Source organism: Cygnus atratus, chromosome 1 (assembly GCF_013377495.2).
Source record: "Cygnus atratus isolate AKBS03 ecotype Queensland, Australia chromosome 1, CAtr_DNAZoo_HiC_assembly, whole genome shotgun sequence".
NCBI lineage: Eukaryota > Metazoa > Chordata > Aves > Anseriformes > Anatidae > Cygnus > Cygnus atratus.
Genome location: NC_066362.1, coordinates 55,684,772 through 55,705,047, shown reverse-complemented (window position 1 = coordinate 55,705,047; position 20,276 = coordinate 55,684,772). Strand labels below are relative to the sequence as shown.

The following is a 20,276-nucleotide window of genomic DNA, read 5'->3' as shown; positions in this document are numbered from 1 at the left end:
TTAGCGTGGTCTTGTGTGAGATCAGGGTGTGGAGCGATGGCTCCCTCCCTGTAAAAAGGCTTTAAGAGAGCAATCCGTTTACCCTGAGTGATAGACCCTGCCATAACACCCTTTCTTCCAGGGGGTTTCACACAGTTTCCATCAAAAGTCAATTAAGGCTGTGCTGAATGAAGCCACCCACAGCACAACTCCAGATTAATTAGCAGCACAAAACTAAATTATGTGTAACAGAACGGCGAGGCCAGCCGCTCCATCATCATCACTTCTGTCTCCATTTTTACTGGCTCAACACGGCAGCAAGGTCTGGAGCATCACAAATTTAGGAGTGGAGGTTTGGTGTGTTTTTGTTTTTTTCCCCCCCCCCCCCCCCTCCTTTTCCTTCTGCTTTCATTTTAATTATTGGCATCAGGGGAAGGAAAAAATGGTCCAGACAGACAGCGAGCTGTGTTAGCTGTCTGTCCAGGAGCTGGGAACGCTGCCTCCAGCTGTGTGTGAGGACGAGGTTCAGCAGAAGGTGCCCCAGGCAAATTTCACATCCAGGGCTCTTCGGGGAGGCGGCACAGCTGGGTCTTGCCAGCAGGGCTGGGACGAGGCATCTCCAGCACAGGTACCTGAGGCAGCCTGGGGAGGAAATGGAAGAGGACAAAAATGGAGCAGGACAAAATCCCTGCCCTAAACCTGGCAGGTGGCTGCAGCCGGGGCTCGGGGAGCCCAGCTGGAGGCTGAGGGTGACGCTCAGCTCCCCTGGGTGCAGGATGAGATGCTGCACGTTTAGCAACTCGCCTCCAGCACCCCGAGGCTGTTTGTCCTGCCCGCTCCGCCACCTCTCCGTTCTGCTGTTACAACAAGCAGGTGCTGTAACCCGCATCGCCACAAGTGCTATTTTTAGCCAGGGTTATTATATTTAATCATCTGGTTTACAGCACGGGCCCACAAACCTTTGTGCCGGCACAGCAGTCTGGTGCGGGAACAGGAATGCTTGAAAATAATTTTACCACCAGCCCCTCTGTCTTCTCAAACCACACCCACGTGAGTACAGTTTCATTCAGCCCCTTTCCGATGCCCGCTGTGGTCAACCCTGAGGTTGGATCACGCAGGCAAGAGCTCCAGCACCGGCTTTCAGGAACAACCCTTTTGCAGGGCCAACTTAAATCTCTTGGCTATTGTGGCATTTGTAACCACTGAGCTGCTCAGCCCATCCCCAGAATCTCAGGAAAGCCTGTGAGGGGTATTTTAAGCTTTGGAGAGCCACAGAAGAGCAACTAACCGGGGCCCAAGAGAACTTACTAGCTCAAGGCTGCACTCCACCAAGCAGAAAATGTTGTGGAAGACTGACTTCTGCCCTTCCATGGGGATGCACAGAGGTGGAAAGCTGAAGGAAAGTACTGTGCCAGTGGGAAAAAAAAGCACACGTGCATCCTTTTCCATCTCGCATAGGACAGGGCAGCACCCAAGCAGCACCCCGAGTCACGCACAGCTACACAAAGGACACGAGAAGCAGCCCGAGCTTGTAGGGATCAGCAGGCTGTCAGCACACAGGTGTGCAGGCGGCTCTGGTCCGCATCACAGCAGCGCCTGGCGTTATGTCAAGAGGAGCCTATGATGCAAAAGCAATTCCAATGTGATTTGAAGGGCACGCTGTTCACAAAGCTGGATGTTTCTGCAAAATACTTTGGAAGGAGACCAGAGAAAAGTATCTGAACGAGTAAAATTTAAGTAACTCAAGTCCTGGTTTTGACAGTGTCTGTCAGTGCAGCAGTGTCTGTGTTCCACGAGCCGTGACCACCTCTGTCCCTTTATTCTGTTGCTTTACAGCGCCCCAAGAACCGCACCTCGTGGGCCGCTGCTTGATGGTTTGGTTCTCAGTGAGACTTTTTCCCCTTCTCAGCATTTGCTGAGACCAATGCACCCTCTGGGGGCAGCAGACTTCTGTGCTCGCCCGAGCTGGTGAACACCAGCAGCCTTTCCCCACTGGCTGTTGCTCAGGCTTGGATTTTCTCACCAAGGCTTAAATCTCTGCCAGCTGGGGACGATTTCAGGCCCACGGGTGAGCTGTAAGCCCAGGTCTTAGCCCAGCTACAGGCGTGATGCTGCAGAGACAGCGGTCAGGGCCCCAGAAGCTGCTCCAGCATCCTCAAGCTTCAGCGCAGCCTTGAATGAGGAGGTCACAGGGGAAGGTGCTGGTGCCACACGCTAGGTTTTTATGCCTTTCTATACCAAAATTCAGGGGTATCTGGGGCAGTTTAAGGGGCCTTGAACCAGAAGACGAATACAGCCACATGTTCCTTACTCAATTCTAGCCAAAATGTTACAAAATTCAAATTTCTGCTGGAAACAGGCTGGAAGATGAATGAAAGGCAATTTTGCCAAACCATTGATGCAACATACTTCTAGACATCTATCACCTCCTCCACTAACTTCAACTTCCAGTTAGTCTAGAGATATAAAAGGAAACAAAAACAGGAGAATTTGTTTGTAGTTGTTAGTTACTGAATCAAAAATACCGTCTTCAGCTCAAGAACCAGCTCAGCCCAAGTTTGCAGCCTCATGTTTTGAACAGTTAACTCCGAAAGCACACCCCCAAGGCGAGTTATCTTCCTCCAAAATCCCCGGTATTGGCCACTGCCAGCTGCCGAGGTAGTACACCAAGGACACGGTGACATCCCATTTCAGCATCAGGCAATCCTGCAGCTCTGCTGCCCGGACAGGCTGCTGCTCTGACGCCACGACCTTTGGGCAGCTGTGCACACGATTTTCACGGCATCTAGAGAAGGAGGGAACGGCAACACAGGCACACAGACTGCAGCACATGGATAATCTTTATTGGTAACATCAGTGGAGCACCAGTAATCCATTACTGACTGTAGTGGTGACACACAGCTGAGGCACATGCTAAGGCACTTGTACTATATAAAAAAAAAAAAAACATTTTTTAATTTTTTTTTGTGACAGCAATTGGGACATGAGGCTCCTGCATTTAGAGCGCTTCAGGCATACAGTATGGCGCTTCATATTTAATTATTTTTACTTTGCTCATAAGTAGGTCTAAATGCAGCATATACAATACGGTTAGGAATACACGTAAAATCCAGCAACCAGTGTACGGTGTAGAAAAGTAAAGACTATCTATATATAACCATGGTCCCAATAGAAAGGCAGTGATAAAGACCTTTATTTTTTTCTTAATTACTTATTACGAGAGATACAAAGGCCTTACATATATCTGTGCAGATTAAAGTTTTTTTTTAATATACTCTTAGTCAATGGTGCACAATAACTAATCCCAACCCCTGGTTATAGAGCAGGTGCAAGAGGCTTGGACATGTCAATAAAAGAGGGATTTCCCTCCCCTCATCCCCACCCCTCTGCCCACTACCCTATTAAATTCCCCTAGATTCTATTACCATTAAATATATTTGGTCCCCCAGAGATTCTCAGACAAGCACAAGGACACTGTTCTGCTTCCCCAGCCTGTCATTAACTACTGGTCCACACTACCTTAGATGAAACCGCTCAGAGGCAGAGACACTAACAGGACATCATTGCACTTCAGAGATCTGTCCAGACAGTAAAATGAGGAGAAAGGAAGGGAGGAGTTTAAAAAAAAAAAAAAAAAAAAAAAAAAAGACAACTTTGGCAAGTCTGCCAGGGAGACTTGTCCCAAGAGGAGCTTCCCTCTTCACCTCTCCCTGGAATCATGTGAAAGAAGGGTGAATTGCCATGGCCAAAGCACACCGTTTTTCCTGAAACTGCTCCCAAACCATGTGGGTGGGCAGATTAAAAGTCTGAGGTCACTGAACATGATTGCCGAAAGCAAAGAGGGAGGGGAAAGAATACAGGAAGGAGCTTCCCTGCAGCTAAGATCTGAAAACAAAAAGGAGATTTACAGCAAAAATCTTTCCCTCACCCCGCTCCCTCCAAATCGTGTAAGGATTCACCAGCAGACATGGCACAGACAGTTCTAGGGGACTTTGCAGTTGCCAAACTGCTGGTCAGATTTCAGAGCACTGACTCTTTGGCATTAAATACAAAGAGGATTAGGAAACTGGAAAGAGGAGGAAACTAGGAACACAGATGCCCAATGGCTCCAGATACAAAGAGCTGGGCTTACTCTGCTGATCCCTGGCCAATTAAAGAGGGTTTGCAGAAAGTCCAATGAAAGAGGGGAGGGTGGATGGGTCACTCCATCATGCGTAACTTGGGTAAAATGAGAGGACTTATTCAGTAGCTTTGGCATCACCAGCATCTGCCTTGCCATCCACTTCCTCATCGGAGCACTCCCCTGCTGTACCCTTCCTGACAATTCGACGTGTCACAACAAACGGCAGGTCCCCACGCCTAGGGAAGGACAGACAGCATGTCAGTAAAACAAGATTTCACTGAACTTACCAGACATGGCAGGCTTTGGAAAAACTAGAGGAAGTCCCCGGCTGCACCGCTTACTGTGGACAGCTAGAGCAAGCCTGTGCTGCGCTGGCTGCCAAGGTATCGCACAAAACGCTCTGCCTTACCTGAGTTTGCTCTTGAGGGAGCTGACCTCTCTATTCATCGCATCAGCTGTTTCAGTGGCATCCTCCAGTTCACGCTGCAGCTTTCTGCGGGATGCGTTGGCTCGCTGGGCCTCCTCCTCTGCTTCCTCAAGCTGGCGTTTCAGCTGTTTCAAGCGCATGTTTGCCTTGTCCGCCTGAGGACATACGGGAAAAGAGATCAGCATTTAACCAGAGTTACAGCATAGTAGTTACACAGCAAAACAGCAGTTTCCCAAGCCTCCCTTCCCTTCCTGAAGGCAGCTGCCTAAAACTCCACAGCTCCAAGCTTTTCCTTAAAAGCATTACATTTTCATCTTATTATAGTGAGGGAGAAAGAAGAGAAACCCATCAGAAGGTTAATGCTAGAACCCTCTTAAATACAGACGATGCCTCGATCATAGAAGGAAAATCTTCCCACCAGAAGAGTCAACAACGCTGCAAGGTAACGATACGCACCTGATCTTTGAATTGCTCAGCATTACGCCTCTCATCATCCACCTGCAGCAATATATCTTTCAGCTTCTTCTCGGCACGGCGCACCTGCTTGCTGGCAGCCTGGCGCTCCCTGCACAGAAATACAGCGACAGCTCAGACAAGAACTTTCTCCTCTTGTGCCCAACCAGAAGACATGGGTAAGTTAAAAAAAAAAAAAAAAAAGATAGCAGAATTCTAACATAGAAAAGAAAAAACTAAAAAAGAGGATGGGAGGCAATTTTTCCTAGAGATGACAAAAAATTCTGATGTCACAAGACACGACTTGATACTGAAGCTACAGAGGAACAGCAAGAACGTATCACAGCTGCACCTTTACAAGTTTGGTCAACGCTAAAAGTCTCTGTAGTGAGAAACAAGGAAGGTTTGTCAAGATCTTACTTCTGCACTACCCAGTACCTACGATGAAGCCCTCGTTCAGACAAATCAGAATTTGTTCAGAAGGGTTTAAAATCCCAGAGGGGAAGGAGACTCAAAACAACTGGAGTTTCCGCTAGGACATACTTTGTCTCCATGTCCAACTGCTCTTCCAGCTGCACTATCTTGGCTTCCAAGGCTGTGATGGTAGCCTTGTACTTGGACTTCACTGCGCTCTCCATCTCCTGCAGTTTAAGCTTAAGCTCCTTGTTCTGGCGCTCCATCTGCTGGCGAGCGTTCTCATTCTTCTGTGCATTGCTACGCTCAGCATTCAGGTCGGCATTCATCTGGTCAATCTGTGGAGAGAAGTAGTACTTAGCATATCGAGTGCTCCAGCCTGAAAGCAGGATTTATTGCTCAGACACATGCTGACATGCAAAGGAAAAGAACCCTCAGGGTGAGCTGAATATGTAGAATAACTCTGCTACAGAAGGAGCTGTCTGTAAACAAGAGATACAGACTACATCTTAAAATACCTTATTCAGATTTTCAAAGTAATTACTTGAAAAACAAGCTTATCAACCTTGTCTTAGGACTAAATTTGCCAACCTTGTACAATGCCCTCTTGGGTGAAGGCCATGGTTTGGCACTTAACACAGTAATTACCAGTCCCAGTGAATTGCATCCATCCTGAAGGCAAGTGGATTCAATAAACGTGCTTTCCTAATTTATCACTTATTTGCTCTGTTTACTTTGACTACAAAGAAGCAGCCTAAAACTACTGACTTTCAAAGGTGAAAGGGCAAGAACTCAATCCACTTCCAATCCAGGACTCTGGCTGACAGTCAGTCAAGTAGAGGACTATGCTCTCTGGTGCAAAGAAGCCATTTGGAAAACCCTCAGCCTAGCTCCCTGGCTTTAGAGAGCTAACAGAACAACACGCCTGACCCTCAAAGTTGGACAGATAAAATAGAGCAGAGAACAGGCAGATTAAGATCATGGTTTCTATAGCAGCCTAACAAATTCCATATGGTTAATCCGTTTGAAAAAGCATAGAACTGGCAGAAAAGTCACTTTCCGAACACATTGTGGCACTTTTCAGCATGCCAAGTTGGGAAAGCATACTTCAGATCATATTTCTCATAACTCCTTTAAAAAAAGGGGTGGTGTCTGGGAATTCCTGATAAACTCTGAAGATGGTTCCAGCTACCAAAATCATTTAATACTCCACGATCAAAATCAGTGAGTTAACATTACTCTGACTGCCCATCCTATTTGCTCTATTGTGGTATTCAGGTGTTTCACCTTGCTCACGTCTGTGGACATTTTTCAGAGCACATTTTGGCAATTTACACAGATCAGTGAGCCTCTGCTCACACAGCCAGCCTGAGCAGGTACCTGAAGATTTGCCTTCTTGAGCCGGTCATTGATTATCTCAGTGTTGCCCTGTTCCTCTTCCAGCTCCTCCTCCAGCTGTGCTATCCGGGCCTCCAGGCGTCTCTTTTCCTCCATGGCCAGTGCTCTGTAAGACACACAAACATTAAAGTGATGTTGGCAGAATTGATGCCTTGGGGGAAAACCTGCTGCTTTTAATTTTATAGAATGAAGTCTGTCTTTCAAAAGCACAGAGAATACAGCACATGCTTCAGTCTGCAGAAAAATAACAGTCTGCGAAGTATTTTCTTAAACCAGCTCCTCCACCCTTGAGCAGGGAATATTACTCACCCTTTACCACTGTTGTTGGCAATCTCATCAGCCAGCTCATCCCTTTCTTGCTGGGCCTGGCGCTTGGCACGCTCGGCAGCTGCAAGTTCCTGGAATGAAAACGAGACGGTCAGCGATGCAATGGGAAGCGACCAACTAAAGCAGCCTAGGAAAAAGTAGTTACTGGTAATGGGTGGTACAGTCTCTAGCTAGATCCAGACTTAATTAAAAGACAGTTTCCCTTCCACCCCACAACTTCCTTTGTTTTGCACCACTCCTATTGCTGCTGTCAAGAAAGGGCCAAATTCTGCAATTGGAAGGGGACCCTGTACTTGAGCAGAGCAAAAAATAACGCAAGAGAAAGGAAAAGAAAGGAAATAACCACTCGAGCTTAGACTGCCACACTTAGTTCTTGGCCAAAGAAAACGAACAAACCCTCGAGCTGCATGCATATTCCATTACCTCCTGCAATTGGATCATCTCTGCCTCCATGCTCTTCAACTTCTTCTCGTTTTCTTTGGCCTGTGCCAAGATCTCTTCTCTGGAGGTGCGCGTGTCCTCCAGCTCCCGCATGTAATCCTTCATTTGCGCCTAAAAAGGGAGAACAAAAAAAGGATGGATTTCCAAGTCTGTGCACGAACAAATTCAATTTATCTTACAGGAAACATGGGCAGGAAAAGTAGAAACAGGGACTTCATTAGTCTTCAGCAACCTAAAAGGCTGCTGTAAAAAGAAAAAGAATCATCCATTTTTCATTTGATAAGAAATGAGGAGATGCAATAATGGAAGCAAACAGGGCCGCTTTTTTTTTTGTAAGGGGAAAAAAAGCCTTGTTAGACTGGGGGTGGTGATGGTACAGGAAGCTTTCCAGTGAAGCAGCGGAATGGATAGCCTAAGGGAGGATTTGACATTTTTCCCAAGAACAGATCAGACAAATGCCAACAGGAATTAGAAAGGTATAACAGAACTGTCTTGGGGCAGAAGGCCTACATCATCTTTTTAAGTCCCTCTAGCTTCGCGACTCCATAATCCTTTCCAGAAACACTGATATGAGGCAAGCACTAGAGTGGACTTTCCCTACAGCTTGTCTCCGATGGAGATAAAAAGGAAGACCAGGGTTAGAAGGGTATTTGAAATGCCAATAAATCTTTCCTGGTAAATTGCTACAAGGTTGCTGCTCTTGTGACACTGATGCATGGTTCTCATGAGGTGAAATCTTGTATCCCATTTCCCTGGGTAAAAGCTTGAAATGGATTGCTAAAACAATTGCAGCTCCTCACCTGCAGTTTGCGGAGCTGCTTGATGGCTTCCTCACGGTTCTTGTTAGCGGTGTCTATATGGCTTTCCAAATCCTTCAGGTCCAGCTCTAGTTTCTTCCTGGCAGCCATAGCAATGGAACGCTGTTTTCGCTCGTCTTCTAATTCCACCTCCATCTCCCGCACCTGTACAGAGAAATTCAGGCATTCAGCTCCTCAATTTCCCAAAAGCCATTTTTCACATCCCCCTTACAACCTGTACCCAAGTGCAAGCACGTGACTTGTTTTCATTCCTCCTGGCAGGGGGACGGGGCTAATATTCCCCACTAATACATCAACATGAATTCTGTAGGTAGACAAAGGCTGTTTGAACAATCATGCACACAGGGAAAAGCTTCTCGCAGCTTTGCAGAGCTGCCTGCAGAATCACCATTAACAATGATCTGTGGATCATTGGACAGAAGTGCCTTCGCAGAACACTTTGAGGATTTACAAAGCAGTTCTTACTTGTCTAATCAGCTGTTTCCTCTTCTCTTCGTTCTGTTCATCACGGCCCTGGAGGTCCCGATCAAACTGAGCCTTCATGGCCTGTTGGTTCACTTCTAGCCGCAGTTTGGCATCCTCTGTGGCCTGAAGCTCATCCTCCAGCTCCTCCAGCTGTGTCTTCATCTCCTCCACTTGCTGCTCCAGGGCTCGCTTAGCCTTCTCCAGCTCATGGACCTACAACACAGCACCACACATGAGGTTTCCTCAAAAAGTACAATTTCACCTGTACTAAGAGTAAAAAGTCTGACAACAGCCACTCACAACAGAATACAAGGACACTGTCTGTCCCCCTTATAACACAGGGATATTCCTCAGTGCCAGTTGCTCACATATCCACAAGCTGCCAACTTAAATCATGATTACCTCTTAGTGCTAGTCATATATGCTTGGTGGTGGAGAGAAGGGGAAAAGTATTTGTTAGCTCAAACCTGACCAACTTACCTGAGGTGGATACCTCTGCTTCTGACAGAATTCAAGAAAGTACTTTTTAGCCTCTGATTTTTTTCTTTTCCTTCCTGCTTATCACCACCTTTCCTGTCTTGAAATATTTGGGTTACTATGTCCCATTGCCTAGCTACTCCCTGCATTTTCCACTCCAGGCTCACATCGTACTTTCTCTGCCACAACAATACTAGACAAGTCTCTGTTTACCACTACCTCGTTCGGGTCATTTCCAGGCTCTCCCAATCCATCTTTCCTGCCTACTAACATAATGCAAATATAACGTTCACAAACTCACTATGTGCTCAGTTTGCTCTACTACATTCACCTGTGTTCACACTAGCATAACTTTTTGCAGTATTAAACTAACAGGATCACCCACGTGCCATTTCCTGCCCAGACATTTTAACTTCATACTTACGCTTTTCCCAACATCATCCTTGGAACTCATCAGGTCTTCCATCTCTGCGCGGAACTGCTTATTGACTCGTTCCAGCTCAGCTTTCTGCTCTATGGCTTCTTCAAGGGCCCTCGCCAGGGAGAGGGCCTTAGTCTCCTTCTCACGGGCTTCAGCCTCAGCACGGTCCCTTTCTTCTGCATATTTGGCAGAGATGTTCTTCTCCTCTGCCAGTAGCTAAAAGAGAACAGCATTGGGATTTTGAGAATTTACTCACAATTTTTACGAGGGTAAACATACATCTTTTCTCTTTGTGCATTCTAAGTAGCATTCTGCCATGGACAAGAGGAATCAAGAAAACATAGCTTTAGTGAATGAAGCGTGCCACCTCACCTTTAATAAATAACTGTGCTGACCCCAAGTGAACAACCTTCTGATTCCCTAGGCCTCCAAGCTATTGTTTCCATCTATGCCTCAAAAATGAGTACTATACCTCTATGAGAAAATATATTTCTGCACTCAATATGCTATGCTCGGTTCAGAAAGAAATATGCATTCTCCAAGCAGCACTGCTTAGATACTCTTAGAGGTCAACTTGGCAAGTCAGATGTACCTAGTCAATGGCCTGAGACAGAAGTCATACCTGATCAAACTTCTTCTGCTTCTTCTCTAGGTTGGAAACTGTCTGTCGCTGATGATCCAGATCCACAGTGATGTCATCCAGCTCTTGCTGCAGGCGAGTCTTTGTTTTTTCCAGCTTGTCATATGCAGCTATCTTCTCCTCATAACGCTGGTTTAAGCTCTCCAAGTCCTTTTGCAGCTTCTTCTTGGCTTCTTCTGCTGACTCAAGGCAGCCCAGACCATCATCCATCTTCTTCCTTGCATCTATTGCCTGAAGGACAGAAAAGATTGCAAGTGAAGCCTCAACACAGATAACACTATATGTGGCTTACTGACACCAGAGGAGTTGAGGAAATAAGTTTGCTCACTTCTGAAGGAATCATCTATACCCAATAATACCATATCAATGAATTCCAAATGAATTCCTAGGTAGAAATCTACAAGCAGTTCATATGATTATTGTCAGAGGCCTCAGTTTCCTCTCAGTCAAGTCAGCAGGAAATCCCTTGCCCATGAAAGGTTCTGTTACTAGATGTCAATCCTGCATTGAGATTTTACTTTCTTCAAGTCAGACTTGCACTTACATTTCCTCTCCTCTCAAAAGTGTTTGGTTTATGGGATGGGGACTGTACCTGTTGCTGAAGAATAGAGATTTGTTTCTCCAGGTTTTTCTTTGCCTCCTCCTCTTCTTCCAGTTGCTCTCTCAAAGCGTTCTTCTCATCCTCTGTTTGCTTCAGTCTGGTGCTGAAGCTCAGTTTTAGGCGAGTCTCCTCCTGCAGCAGCTCCTACAAAGGAAACACCACAGTAGAACTCAGGACCTCTCCTTGGATTTAAAGGCTCACTATCTTTACCTGTTCTGTGCAGGGTGAGTACTTTTGAAGTTGAGTTTAAGTATGCAATTTATTTCACAGATAAGACAATCGAAGACAGAATTTAAATAACTGTCTTCCAGTGAGTCAGTATAAAAACAATATCAAGAAGGGTCCTATTCTCTCATACACTCTCATGATTAAAGTATACTTTGCCATACAAGAACTGTCTCCCGCTTTTCTCCACAGCCAACTGCAGTCCCTTCTGGAGTCCTCCAAGTAGCATATAAAGCATTAAAAAGCTTTCCCAACAACAGCATGACTGCGCTCTCCTACGTGACTCTCTCATACTCAAATATCAAAGAAACAGAGAACAGGCTAAAGTGATTTAGCATGGTTAAAGACAACTTTGCTCTTAGCAGAATTCTAAGACGGTGGCCATTTACCAATTTAGGGCACCAGCAACATTTGTTAACTTTTACTGCCAGTACTTGAGCTGAGTGACCTGTAGAGACCAATCTTCAAACCAGTGTATAATTGTTATACTGTGCACTATGTCTTTGAGTCTGTTTTTCAAAAAGAATCCAAAGTAGAGAGAACATCAATGGCAGTTCAAGGGTACTTAGTATCTAAGGTTTGGCACACTCTTCCTTTCCTTCCCAACCTTCTGCTTGGTACTCCATGCTTTGCCAAAAGACTTGTATTCTAGTAACAGTAAGCTATTTTTTAATTTTATCCCGAAGATTATGTATGGTTTTTCCTAGAAAAAATACTAAAATATTTGAATCTATCACTTTCCCATTATCTATTGGGAAATAGAGTATTCTATTTAACTTTACAGTTAACTTAACTTTAAATTTACTGGAAATCACACACAGAAAACCAAAACAAAAACCAAAACCCTGTCAAACTTTATGAAGATCTAAGACAAGAATTTAGCATTGCAGTTCAGTTCTAGCAATAAAGAACTCTCAAGCAGAAAGGTGAAGGAAGAATCCTGAGGAATCTTAATCCTAAGATATGGAACATTGCATGCGTTCCACGTACTAAGGAAGCAGAAGGAAGATAAACAGCTTGTGTCTGTAGAAATGCTCTCAATACCATGCAGTACAGCCCCTTAGCAAAAAAGCGTGACCCAATCTTTTGAAGTGCCACATATCCAGTATTTCACGGTGTCCAGGGTGCTTTCTCACTTCATGCATTTGTAACAGACAGTGGATGCAACGCATACAGATGCCTTGGCTTCCCAAGCTCTCACCTGTGTATCCTGAAGCTGTGATTCCAGGGCAGAGAAGTCCTTTGCTAATTTGATTGACTTGCTGTCAGACTGGTTCAAAAGGCCTGTGACATTGTCCAGTTCCACCTGAAGGAGAGATCAGAGTACCAGTTTAGTGCATCATCAAGAACAAAGCCAGGTATGGCTACGAGACCTGAAAGTGAAAACTGAGGCACTTCTCAACAGTAAGGGATGTGTATCGTTTCTCAGGAGAACGAATGTGTCATTTCCCAAGTCCCAGGGATGAAATACGAAGAGTCCAAAAGAGATTTTTACTTGGGATCACCTCTGTTGCAACAGCCTTCTGTCTTTAAATTGCTTTATACGATTTGCTTCAGGACTGTATTTAGATACTCCAAAATACATTTTCATACTCCAGAAGAGTGTGCATGCACCAGCAATGCTAGATGTCTAATGACAGCCTTCAAAAAGAAGGCAGAAGACAATGCTTGATGCGAATCAAAGGGATTTGCTGTTTCTCTTCAGGAGTGTATGAGAAAACCCTGAATTTCAACATCGTCCTTCAGCCCTTCATCACCATCAACCCCATTATAAAGCATCAAGATGGGTTCTTCCAAATCAGTCACATATCACCAGACCGTTTGTGTCATGCTAGGTTCACAAGCAGCTGAAAGGTTACACAACTGCTGCATACTGAAGGGGACCAGACATGCTGATACTCCAAGGCTTAAAAAACTCGAATGGCAGCTGGTTACTACACCTTTTCAGGGCTGCTCATGGTAGAGTGACATCAATCATGATGGCCTGCCCTGGCAATGAGTTAAGGAGTTTGCTCAGTCCTTGGGAAGCAAACTGTGGATGTGCTTTTTGTAGGAACTTCATCTCCTGGAGGAACAAGAGATTTTTGAACTATTCATAGGGAGGTACCACCCTACAACCTTCTTTTCTCTCTAGCCCTGGACTGCAACAGAAGCTAAGGAAAACCCATGCCACTCACCTGCAACTTGTTAACCTTCTCGGCCAGTTCTGTCTTCACTCTTTCACCTTCTGTAAATTTCACCTGCAGTTCTTGGAGCTGAGCATCTACTTTTTTCCGCTTGTGCTCAGCATCCCCTTTGCCCTGCAGAAGCACTTTCACCTCATTGGACAGTTCAGCCCTTTCACTTTCCAGAGCTTGTTTTGCTTTTTCAAGATTTGCTTTCACCTGGAGGGGAGGAAAAATAAAACATAGCAAAACACTTCAGACTGAAGATACAGCAGGATCCTTCCACTGAGTTTTTTTTTTTCCCTCCACGATATTCCAGCAAGCAAGCTAATATTGCATGTTTAACAGCTAGCCTGAGACTGCTTACTCAGAAAAAAACAGTTTGAACACCTTGTCACTGATAAGCAGGAAACAATTTAACAGTCAGAGCAGACAACAATAAAGGAGATAGTCTTGCGCCATCAGATTTCCAAATTAAAGGTTGCACAGCTCAACAAGTGCTAGCAGTGAAAAGAACTAGACAACATATTGGCTAATCAGTATAACGTCTGATGAAAAAAGTAATAACTGCAACTATTTAAAACAACTGCATATATGCTTCATAGTGCAAAATGATCTACCAACGTAAGAAAAGCGCATGCATCAGAAACCTAGTATCATGAACACTTAATGTCCTTCCGCAGCATTAAGACATTGTTCCAGAGCAGCTATCACTTCAAACACTTCAGAAAGATTGAATGATTTATTTGGTCCTGAGCTTCCTGTTCCACTTACCCGTTTGGTTTGTTCTAACTGTTCTGCCAGCTCTTCAATGGCTTGTGAATGTTTCTGTCTCATCTCTTGGATTTGAGCCTCATGAGTCTTTGCCTCATCCTCAAGGGTCTTCTTCAAAACCGTTACTTCTTGTTCTCTCTTTGACCTGCAAAATTCACAGCCTTCATTTAGATGCCAAGGAACGAATCAAACAGACGTGCATATCCACAAACAGTATCTAATACAGAAAAACACCAAGGTTTGGTTAACCCTTGAAGCTATAAAGACACTTTTCAAAGTTAGAACTTAGCTTTGTAAACCTTTAAATACAATCTCGCAACATTATTTTCAGCCTAAGATGTAATGGTCTGAAAGCATGAATGTTTCAGGGTATCACTACCACTAGGGTTAGGGATCAAATTAACTTTCTTGCATCATACCAGAGAATGCAGTCTCGTACTACAGCTTGCACACTACCTCTTTCTGTAGTCACTGAGGCTGCTAACCAGCCTGCTCTGATAAAGAAAAAGACTTGCTTTGGTGAGAGACTGAATGCATGAACTTTCATTATAAAAGTCAAACTCAAAACTAGACAAGACAGCACAGCCACATGTTGGAGTTACCTGAGCTCCTGCTGAGCAGCTGTAGAATCCAAGGTGTCTTCTAGCTCTGTTTTCAATGCCTCCAGCTCCTCTCCCAGATCCCGCTTCTGTTTTTCAGCTTTATTCCTGAATGCTCTCTCTGACTCCAGGTCTTCCTGTAGCTCAGTGATCTGGGATTCGAGTTCCCTGATCTTTTTCAGGGCCATGTTCTTCTGAGCTGCCTCTTCTTCCACCCTGTGTTCAACATAGGGTTCTGGTCAGAGCCAGATTTAAACCATACATAAATGAAAACCACCTGTCCTACCAAGAACAATCAAGAAAAAAGCTGGTATTGGTCAGCTCTATGTGATTACATTCAAACTTTGATCCATACATCATCTACAAATTCTAAGTTCTAACTCCCAATACTTGAGAGAGCACAATTACTTACCTTAAAGAAGGGGACAGAGAAAGACTGACAACAGAAGAAAGCAGAAGAGAAAGCACCATTTACATTGGAAATTGGACGCTTTACTGAATAGATGAATATAACAACTACCACAGAGAGATAACATGTTGCCACTACTTTTTAAGCCCCTCTGAAATCCTACTGCTCCAGTGAAACATGCACAGCACACACTGCATTCATAGACTAGCTCTGTAAAGACAGTGTGGCAGTAAACAGCAGCCAAAGAATTCTGATGCCAACGACACAGATCTTAACAGTCTGCAGACTAAAATACGCAGATTTCACTTACTCCCAGTTCCAAAGTAGCACAAGACAAGAAGAAATACTTCCTAATAATCTGGCAGGCCCACAGGTCAGGTTCTCACCTAGCTAAGGCTGCCTGTAGCTCCTCTTCCTTCTTGGCCAGCTGCATTTTGAGTTCTGCAATCTGAGCCTGCAGCTCAGCAATCTGGTCATGCAGATCAGTGGAGTCTCCTTCAAGCTTTCGACGAGTCTTTTCCAATTCTTGCCTCTGCTTTTCTTCACGTCGCAGGCGTTCTGATGGAGACGGAGACACAGTAAGTTGCACAGACGACACACAGTCATTCAAAGAACATTGTACAAGGCAGAGAAAAAGCTACTTAAGCAAGTATCTTTTCCAGTTATAAACCCATACAAACTAGCTGCAGTGCACTATTCTGTTAGGATCTATACACGCAGATGGCTCACATATCTTGTACTTAAAACATACCTGCACACAATTTTCCTCTCCCTATTCTTACATTCAAATTTCCTTCCCCACTTCATTGTAATAAACAACTAGCACAAAGCCAGTCTCTCCCAACACCCACACTACACAGGCACTCAATAAGTGATGCTGAACACACGGTCCACTCTCCCCTTACTGCAACTGAATCAGCTGTCTCCTGCTGTGTTAACCTAACCAGCCCTATGATAAAAGGTGCCTCTAGCTTGAACTCTGAAGAACTTGCACAAACAGAGTATCAAAACCCACACTAACCCTGACAGATTGATGCTGCCGGAAGGAGAAAGGTACAGACACTTCCACAGCAGGAGAAGAAAGAGAACCAGCCTCTCTTCTCCATTGGCCTGCTGCTTTGGAGAGAATTTTTATTTAGACCAATGGCTCAGCTGACAAGGCATATAACCTTCAGCCAGCCACCGAACAGCTCTGTCGAACTGATCAATAGCACGCACACTACAGACTAGTTTTTAACCCCTAAAAACTGTAGTGAGACTAAAGCTCTGGAAATGAAACTGAAATTCCACAGATTTTTAACAAGAAACCACCTACAACTGAACAAGCAAGTCCTCTGCAGGATATGTCTTATTAAATAAAAAAGTACTACCTTCCAGGTCTGTGATCATGGCCTCATGTTTGTTCTTGAGTTTGGCTAAGCTCTTGGATTTCTCCTCTTCCTCTGTTAGGTTTGTTGTAAATTCAGACATTCTGTCTTCCAACAGTTTCTTTTCCTGCAGAATTGAGAAGCCAGTGTCAAGGCAGTTGCTGGAATTACAGGAGGCTTTCCAGAGTTGACTGTGCTTAAAGATGTTAGTGTCATTAGTGCCTACTCCTGCTACAAGGAAACTTGGAAGGAAATAAATCCTTTAAGGATTACAGATAGTATCCCAATAAATGGTGATGTACAGATTTGTATGTGACAGCCCCTTCAAAGCTTAAAGGGAAGTCTGTTTATGAAATAACTGAATAGTATTTGGCATAATGCAAGAGAAAAATATTTCTTCACTTTTTTTAGTTAGTCAAGGATATTTAAGTATCATAACAATACCTGTAAAGAACACAGGCAGCTAGTTTCATAAATGCAGGTCAGATCTGCCAATCACCAGACTGAATTCATTCTTAAGCTTCCCATAAAAAGAGGAAGGTCAGCCTTTGGTGGGTAGCTCCAGGAGAGCCATCAAAACATCTTTAGCCTGCATAGGAAGCAGCAGAAGTCTTACCTTGGCCAATTTGAGATTCTGATCTTCCAGAACTATCATATGTTCTTCTAGTTTCTTCAATTTGGCCTCTGTGGTCACTTTTTCTAGCTGCAACTTCTGCCTTGTGCTTTCCTCTTCTTCAAGCTGCTCCTCTAGTTCCTTCACAACACCCACAGAAAAGCAAAGAATTTGTCAGTGCTGCTCACTGGTCAATAAAACCAGCACAGTGACGATACTAGAACTTTGAGTGTTTCTTTACCCTTCCCTTCAAGGTAATATTAATGCTTTCCAGAAGTGACTTCTATCATGACTTGATGCAACATATGGTATTCTAGTAAACAAATTTTATAGCAGAATAAACAAAACTATTTTTCAAAGAATAAAGCTATTGTTCTCAAAACACCTGGTTAAAGCAAAGACTTGCCCAGTTATTTGACAAGTAGGTATAACCTTCATCTTCAAGAATGGAAGAGCACATTCCAGCTGACTGTCTGAACGCCCCAGGCTCAGCAACAGAATTGCTCTGCCCTGTTAATTCCATGGATAGAATTTTCTATGCTACTTCTTTTATTATTGTTCTCTCTCTCCTGATTCCCTCCAAATGAAGAAAAAATAACCACTCTAACCCTTATTATCCTCTTTCCTGACAAGAGATGGCATTCTTAGTGTATTACCTGAATGTTCTGCTGCATTTTCTTCTTTTCAGCCTGCAGATGTTGACACCGTTCTTCCTCTTCCTCTACCCTTGCTTCCAGGTCATGACATATCTCTTCTAGTTCTTGTTTCTTGGCTGTCAGGCGGGCTCTTATCTCCTCAGCTTCAGCACAGAGTTCAGTTTCTGCTTGCAACTGTTCTTGCAGTTGCATCTTCTCTGCCATTAGCTAGGCACAAGCCAGAAATGACCATAAGACAAGCTCCAATTTACCAAATCACTAAGCAATCTGTATTAATTGAAGTTATGTGGTCCTGTGTTCTGCAGTTATATCTTAATGATAACTGGCAGCTGTCTTCTGCTGCTATTCTAAGGTTAAATGTCAAAATATAGTTTTTAAGTGTTTGGTCGTCTTCACAAACCATGCACAGCAGCCACATATTATTACATTAGCCTTAACAAACTTCTAGAGACTGTGCCCATTTGAAATAAGGAGATTGTTTAGTTTTTCCCTGCAAGAATAGCATAAACATCATCCCTACAGAAAAACAACCTTGCTGCCACCTTCTGGGTTCCAAACAAAAAGGATTCCATTAATAATGAGGTTGAATTCAACCAGCCTGCTATAATACTCAGCCAAAGGCGATTTTTCTTCACATAATGGCTGTAGCAGAACAATAGTTATTCATTGTACAAAACGATATGCCAGAGGAACAGAGCTGGAGAGAAGGGCAGGGGACATTGAACAAGATGGCAGCTAAGTCACATATTTCAACTAGCAGGAATCCTGCAGCTTGACCATTAGACCAGTAAAGCAAAGAAGGAGCTCTTAAAGCAGTTGACCTGGTGGAGGGAATGAGGTTTACACATGACATTTGCAAACTCACCTGGGCCTGGAAGGTCTCCATCTCACTCAGTCTATTTTCTGCAGCTAGCTGCTTCTCCTTAACCTTTATTAGTTCTTCTTCCTTGGCCATCATCTCTTCTTCCTGCCTGCTTACTTGCAAAAGGGGCTTCACCTGAAAGGGAAACCAAGGGAATGAGATGTATTTCATGAACATAGAAAACATGAAGAAATGCTCTTGTACTTGATGAGCATCCTATTAAACAACATTTTTTGTACGTGTCGTATCTGAAGGACTGACCAATTGTTTTGTCATGAACAATGGAAGACTCACAGAGGACTAGATACCATCTGTTCTGCCAGTAACACCCCCTCCTCCTGCCCAACCTTTCCTCCAGGATGGGATGCATCAGGAAAGGCATGGGTAAATTCCATGACCCCCAAGGACTAAGTAATAACAGCAGGATATCGATAAAGTTGCCATGCAGGGGAGCAATCCACAGCTCACAGGTAGGTCAATATAAACAATATACAAACACCACCCATCTCTGCAATCCCCCATCAAATAACATTAGAAGTCATTTCACAGGAAGAAGCAACCTCTGCTCTCAACTCTGATATAGCTGCAAACTCTCCATATTTAAAAAGTAAGAAATCCCATAAATCTAAATTAAATTAAAAGATAATTTCTTCACGTGTTCATTGTCTTTATAAAGATAAAATACATACAAGTCTAACAGCAAGATCAGATCTCAGTGCTTTCATTTTACTTTTACAACTCTAGAGAAAGAGACTGCAAACCACTCCCCCCTAACAATTTTTGACTAGTCAAATTGATTACCAAGTAGTAAGGAACTCGTTGAAGTTGTATACCACCAAAGAAAGCAATCCTCTTCTAGGCATAAAATATCAAAAGATGACTTCTGCTCTCCTACAACATCACTTGCACATAGCCTTGCACTTGGTTTATGCAGGCATACTGCACAGATATAAAATTTGTTATGATATTCTCCCCCTAAATTAATCAAGGTGTAGTTGCAAGCCAGCCCAATTGTAATGGAAATGGTTTTTTTGCTCTGGTTCAACCTGAGAAGCTTAAATCACAACCATAACCTCTTGCCAAAATTACAAACGAAAAAAAATATATTACCTTGGTGAACAACCTCCACCATTGCCAGTTCCGCAGTTTCAAGTAGGCAGCACAGTTCCTCTGAAGCACTTTCATGGCTGTCAATTGCTGCTGGCGCTTGGCAAAGGCTCTGCAAGAAAAGTGGAGGTCAGACCACAAAGGAACCCGCAATGGCATGCAATTCTCTCAACCAAGACCTCTCACAGATACCTCTAGATTATATTTTTAGAAGGTTCTCTCCTAAAAAAAGCGAAACAAAATTTGCAGTGAACTTCCCCTAGCTTTTTAAGTCTTCTTCTGCTTAGGTAAGACTGATAATCTTTTCCTTTATTCAATTTTCTCTTTATTTAATAAAGTTTTTCTCCAGGGCCTTCTGATCTTAAAAGCCTCATTATTTTCACTTCACACAAGGAGAAGTGAAACAGAGGTGTGTTTTCCCGACAGGTATTACTCTTGTTTTTAGAACTGTACCATTTGCAGACCTATCTAACAGCTTAAGAGAAATCCCTGTACCTCCTGGATCAGTACTGTGC

At 43.9% G+C, this 20,276-nt stretch overlaps 1 protein-coding gene across 7 annotated transcripts in view; it reads right to left on the bottom strand.

The window, feature by feature from the left end:
* Window positions 1-2,801: 2,801 nt before the first annotated feature.
* The window catches only part of MYH9 (myosin heavy chain 9), a 69,312-nt gene continuing 51,837 nt past the window's right edge, over window positions 2,802-20,276 (bottom strand). For all 7 annotated transcript variants that reach the window (XM_035551932.2, XM_050711342.1, XM_035551934.2 and 4 more), the window contains 22 exons: window positions 19,765-19,873; window positions 18,658-18,789; window positions 17,793-17,999; window positions 17,140-17,277; window positions 16,527-16,650; window positions 15,543-15,714; window positions 14,751-14,963; window positions 14,149-14,293; window positions 13,387-13,593; window positions 12,411-12,515; window positions 10,976-11,128; window positions 10,366-10,614; window positions 9,747-9,959; window positions 8,846-9,058; window positions 8,363-8,524; window positions 7,545-7,673; window positions 7,104-7,192; window positions 6,777-6,900; window positions 5,526-5,734; window positions 4,986-5,094; window positions 4,512-4,684; window positions 2,802-4,338 (listed from right to left, as the gene is read on the bottom strand). In XM_035551932.2, coding sequence (XP_035407825.1) covers window positions 4,218-4,338; window positions 4,512-4,684; window positions 4,986-5,094; window positions 5,526-5,734; window positions 6,777-6,900; window positions 7,104-7,192; window positions 7,545-7,673; window positions 8,363-8,524; window positions 8,846-9,058; window positions 9,747-9,959; window positions 10,366-10,614; window positions 10,976-11,128; window positions 12,411-12,515; window positions 13,387-13,593; window positions 14,149-14,293; window positions 14,751-14,963; window positions 15,543-15,714; window positions 16,527-16,650; window positions 17,140-17,277; window positions 17,793-17,999; window positions 18,658-18,789; window positions 19,765-19,873 — 3,496 coding nt within the window. In that variant the 3' untranslated portion in view covers window positions 2,802-4,217. The remainder of the gene's footprint in view (window positions 4,339-4,511; window positions 4,685-4,985; window positions 5,095-5,525; window positions 5,735-6,776; window positions 6,901-7,103; window positions 7,193-7,544; window positions 7,674-8,362; window positions 8,525-8,845; window positions 9,059-9,746; window positions 9,960-10,365; window positions 10,615-10,975; window positions 11,129-12,410; window positions 12,516-13,386; window positions 13,594-14,148; window positions 14,294-14,750; window positions 14,964-15,542; window positions 15,715-16,526; window positions 16,651-17,139; window positions 17,278-17,792; window positions 18,000-18,657; window positions 18,790-19,764; window positions 19,874-20,276) is intronic.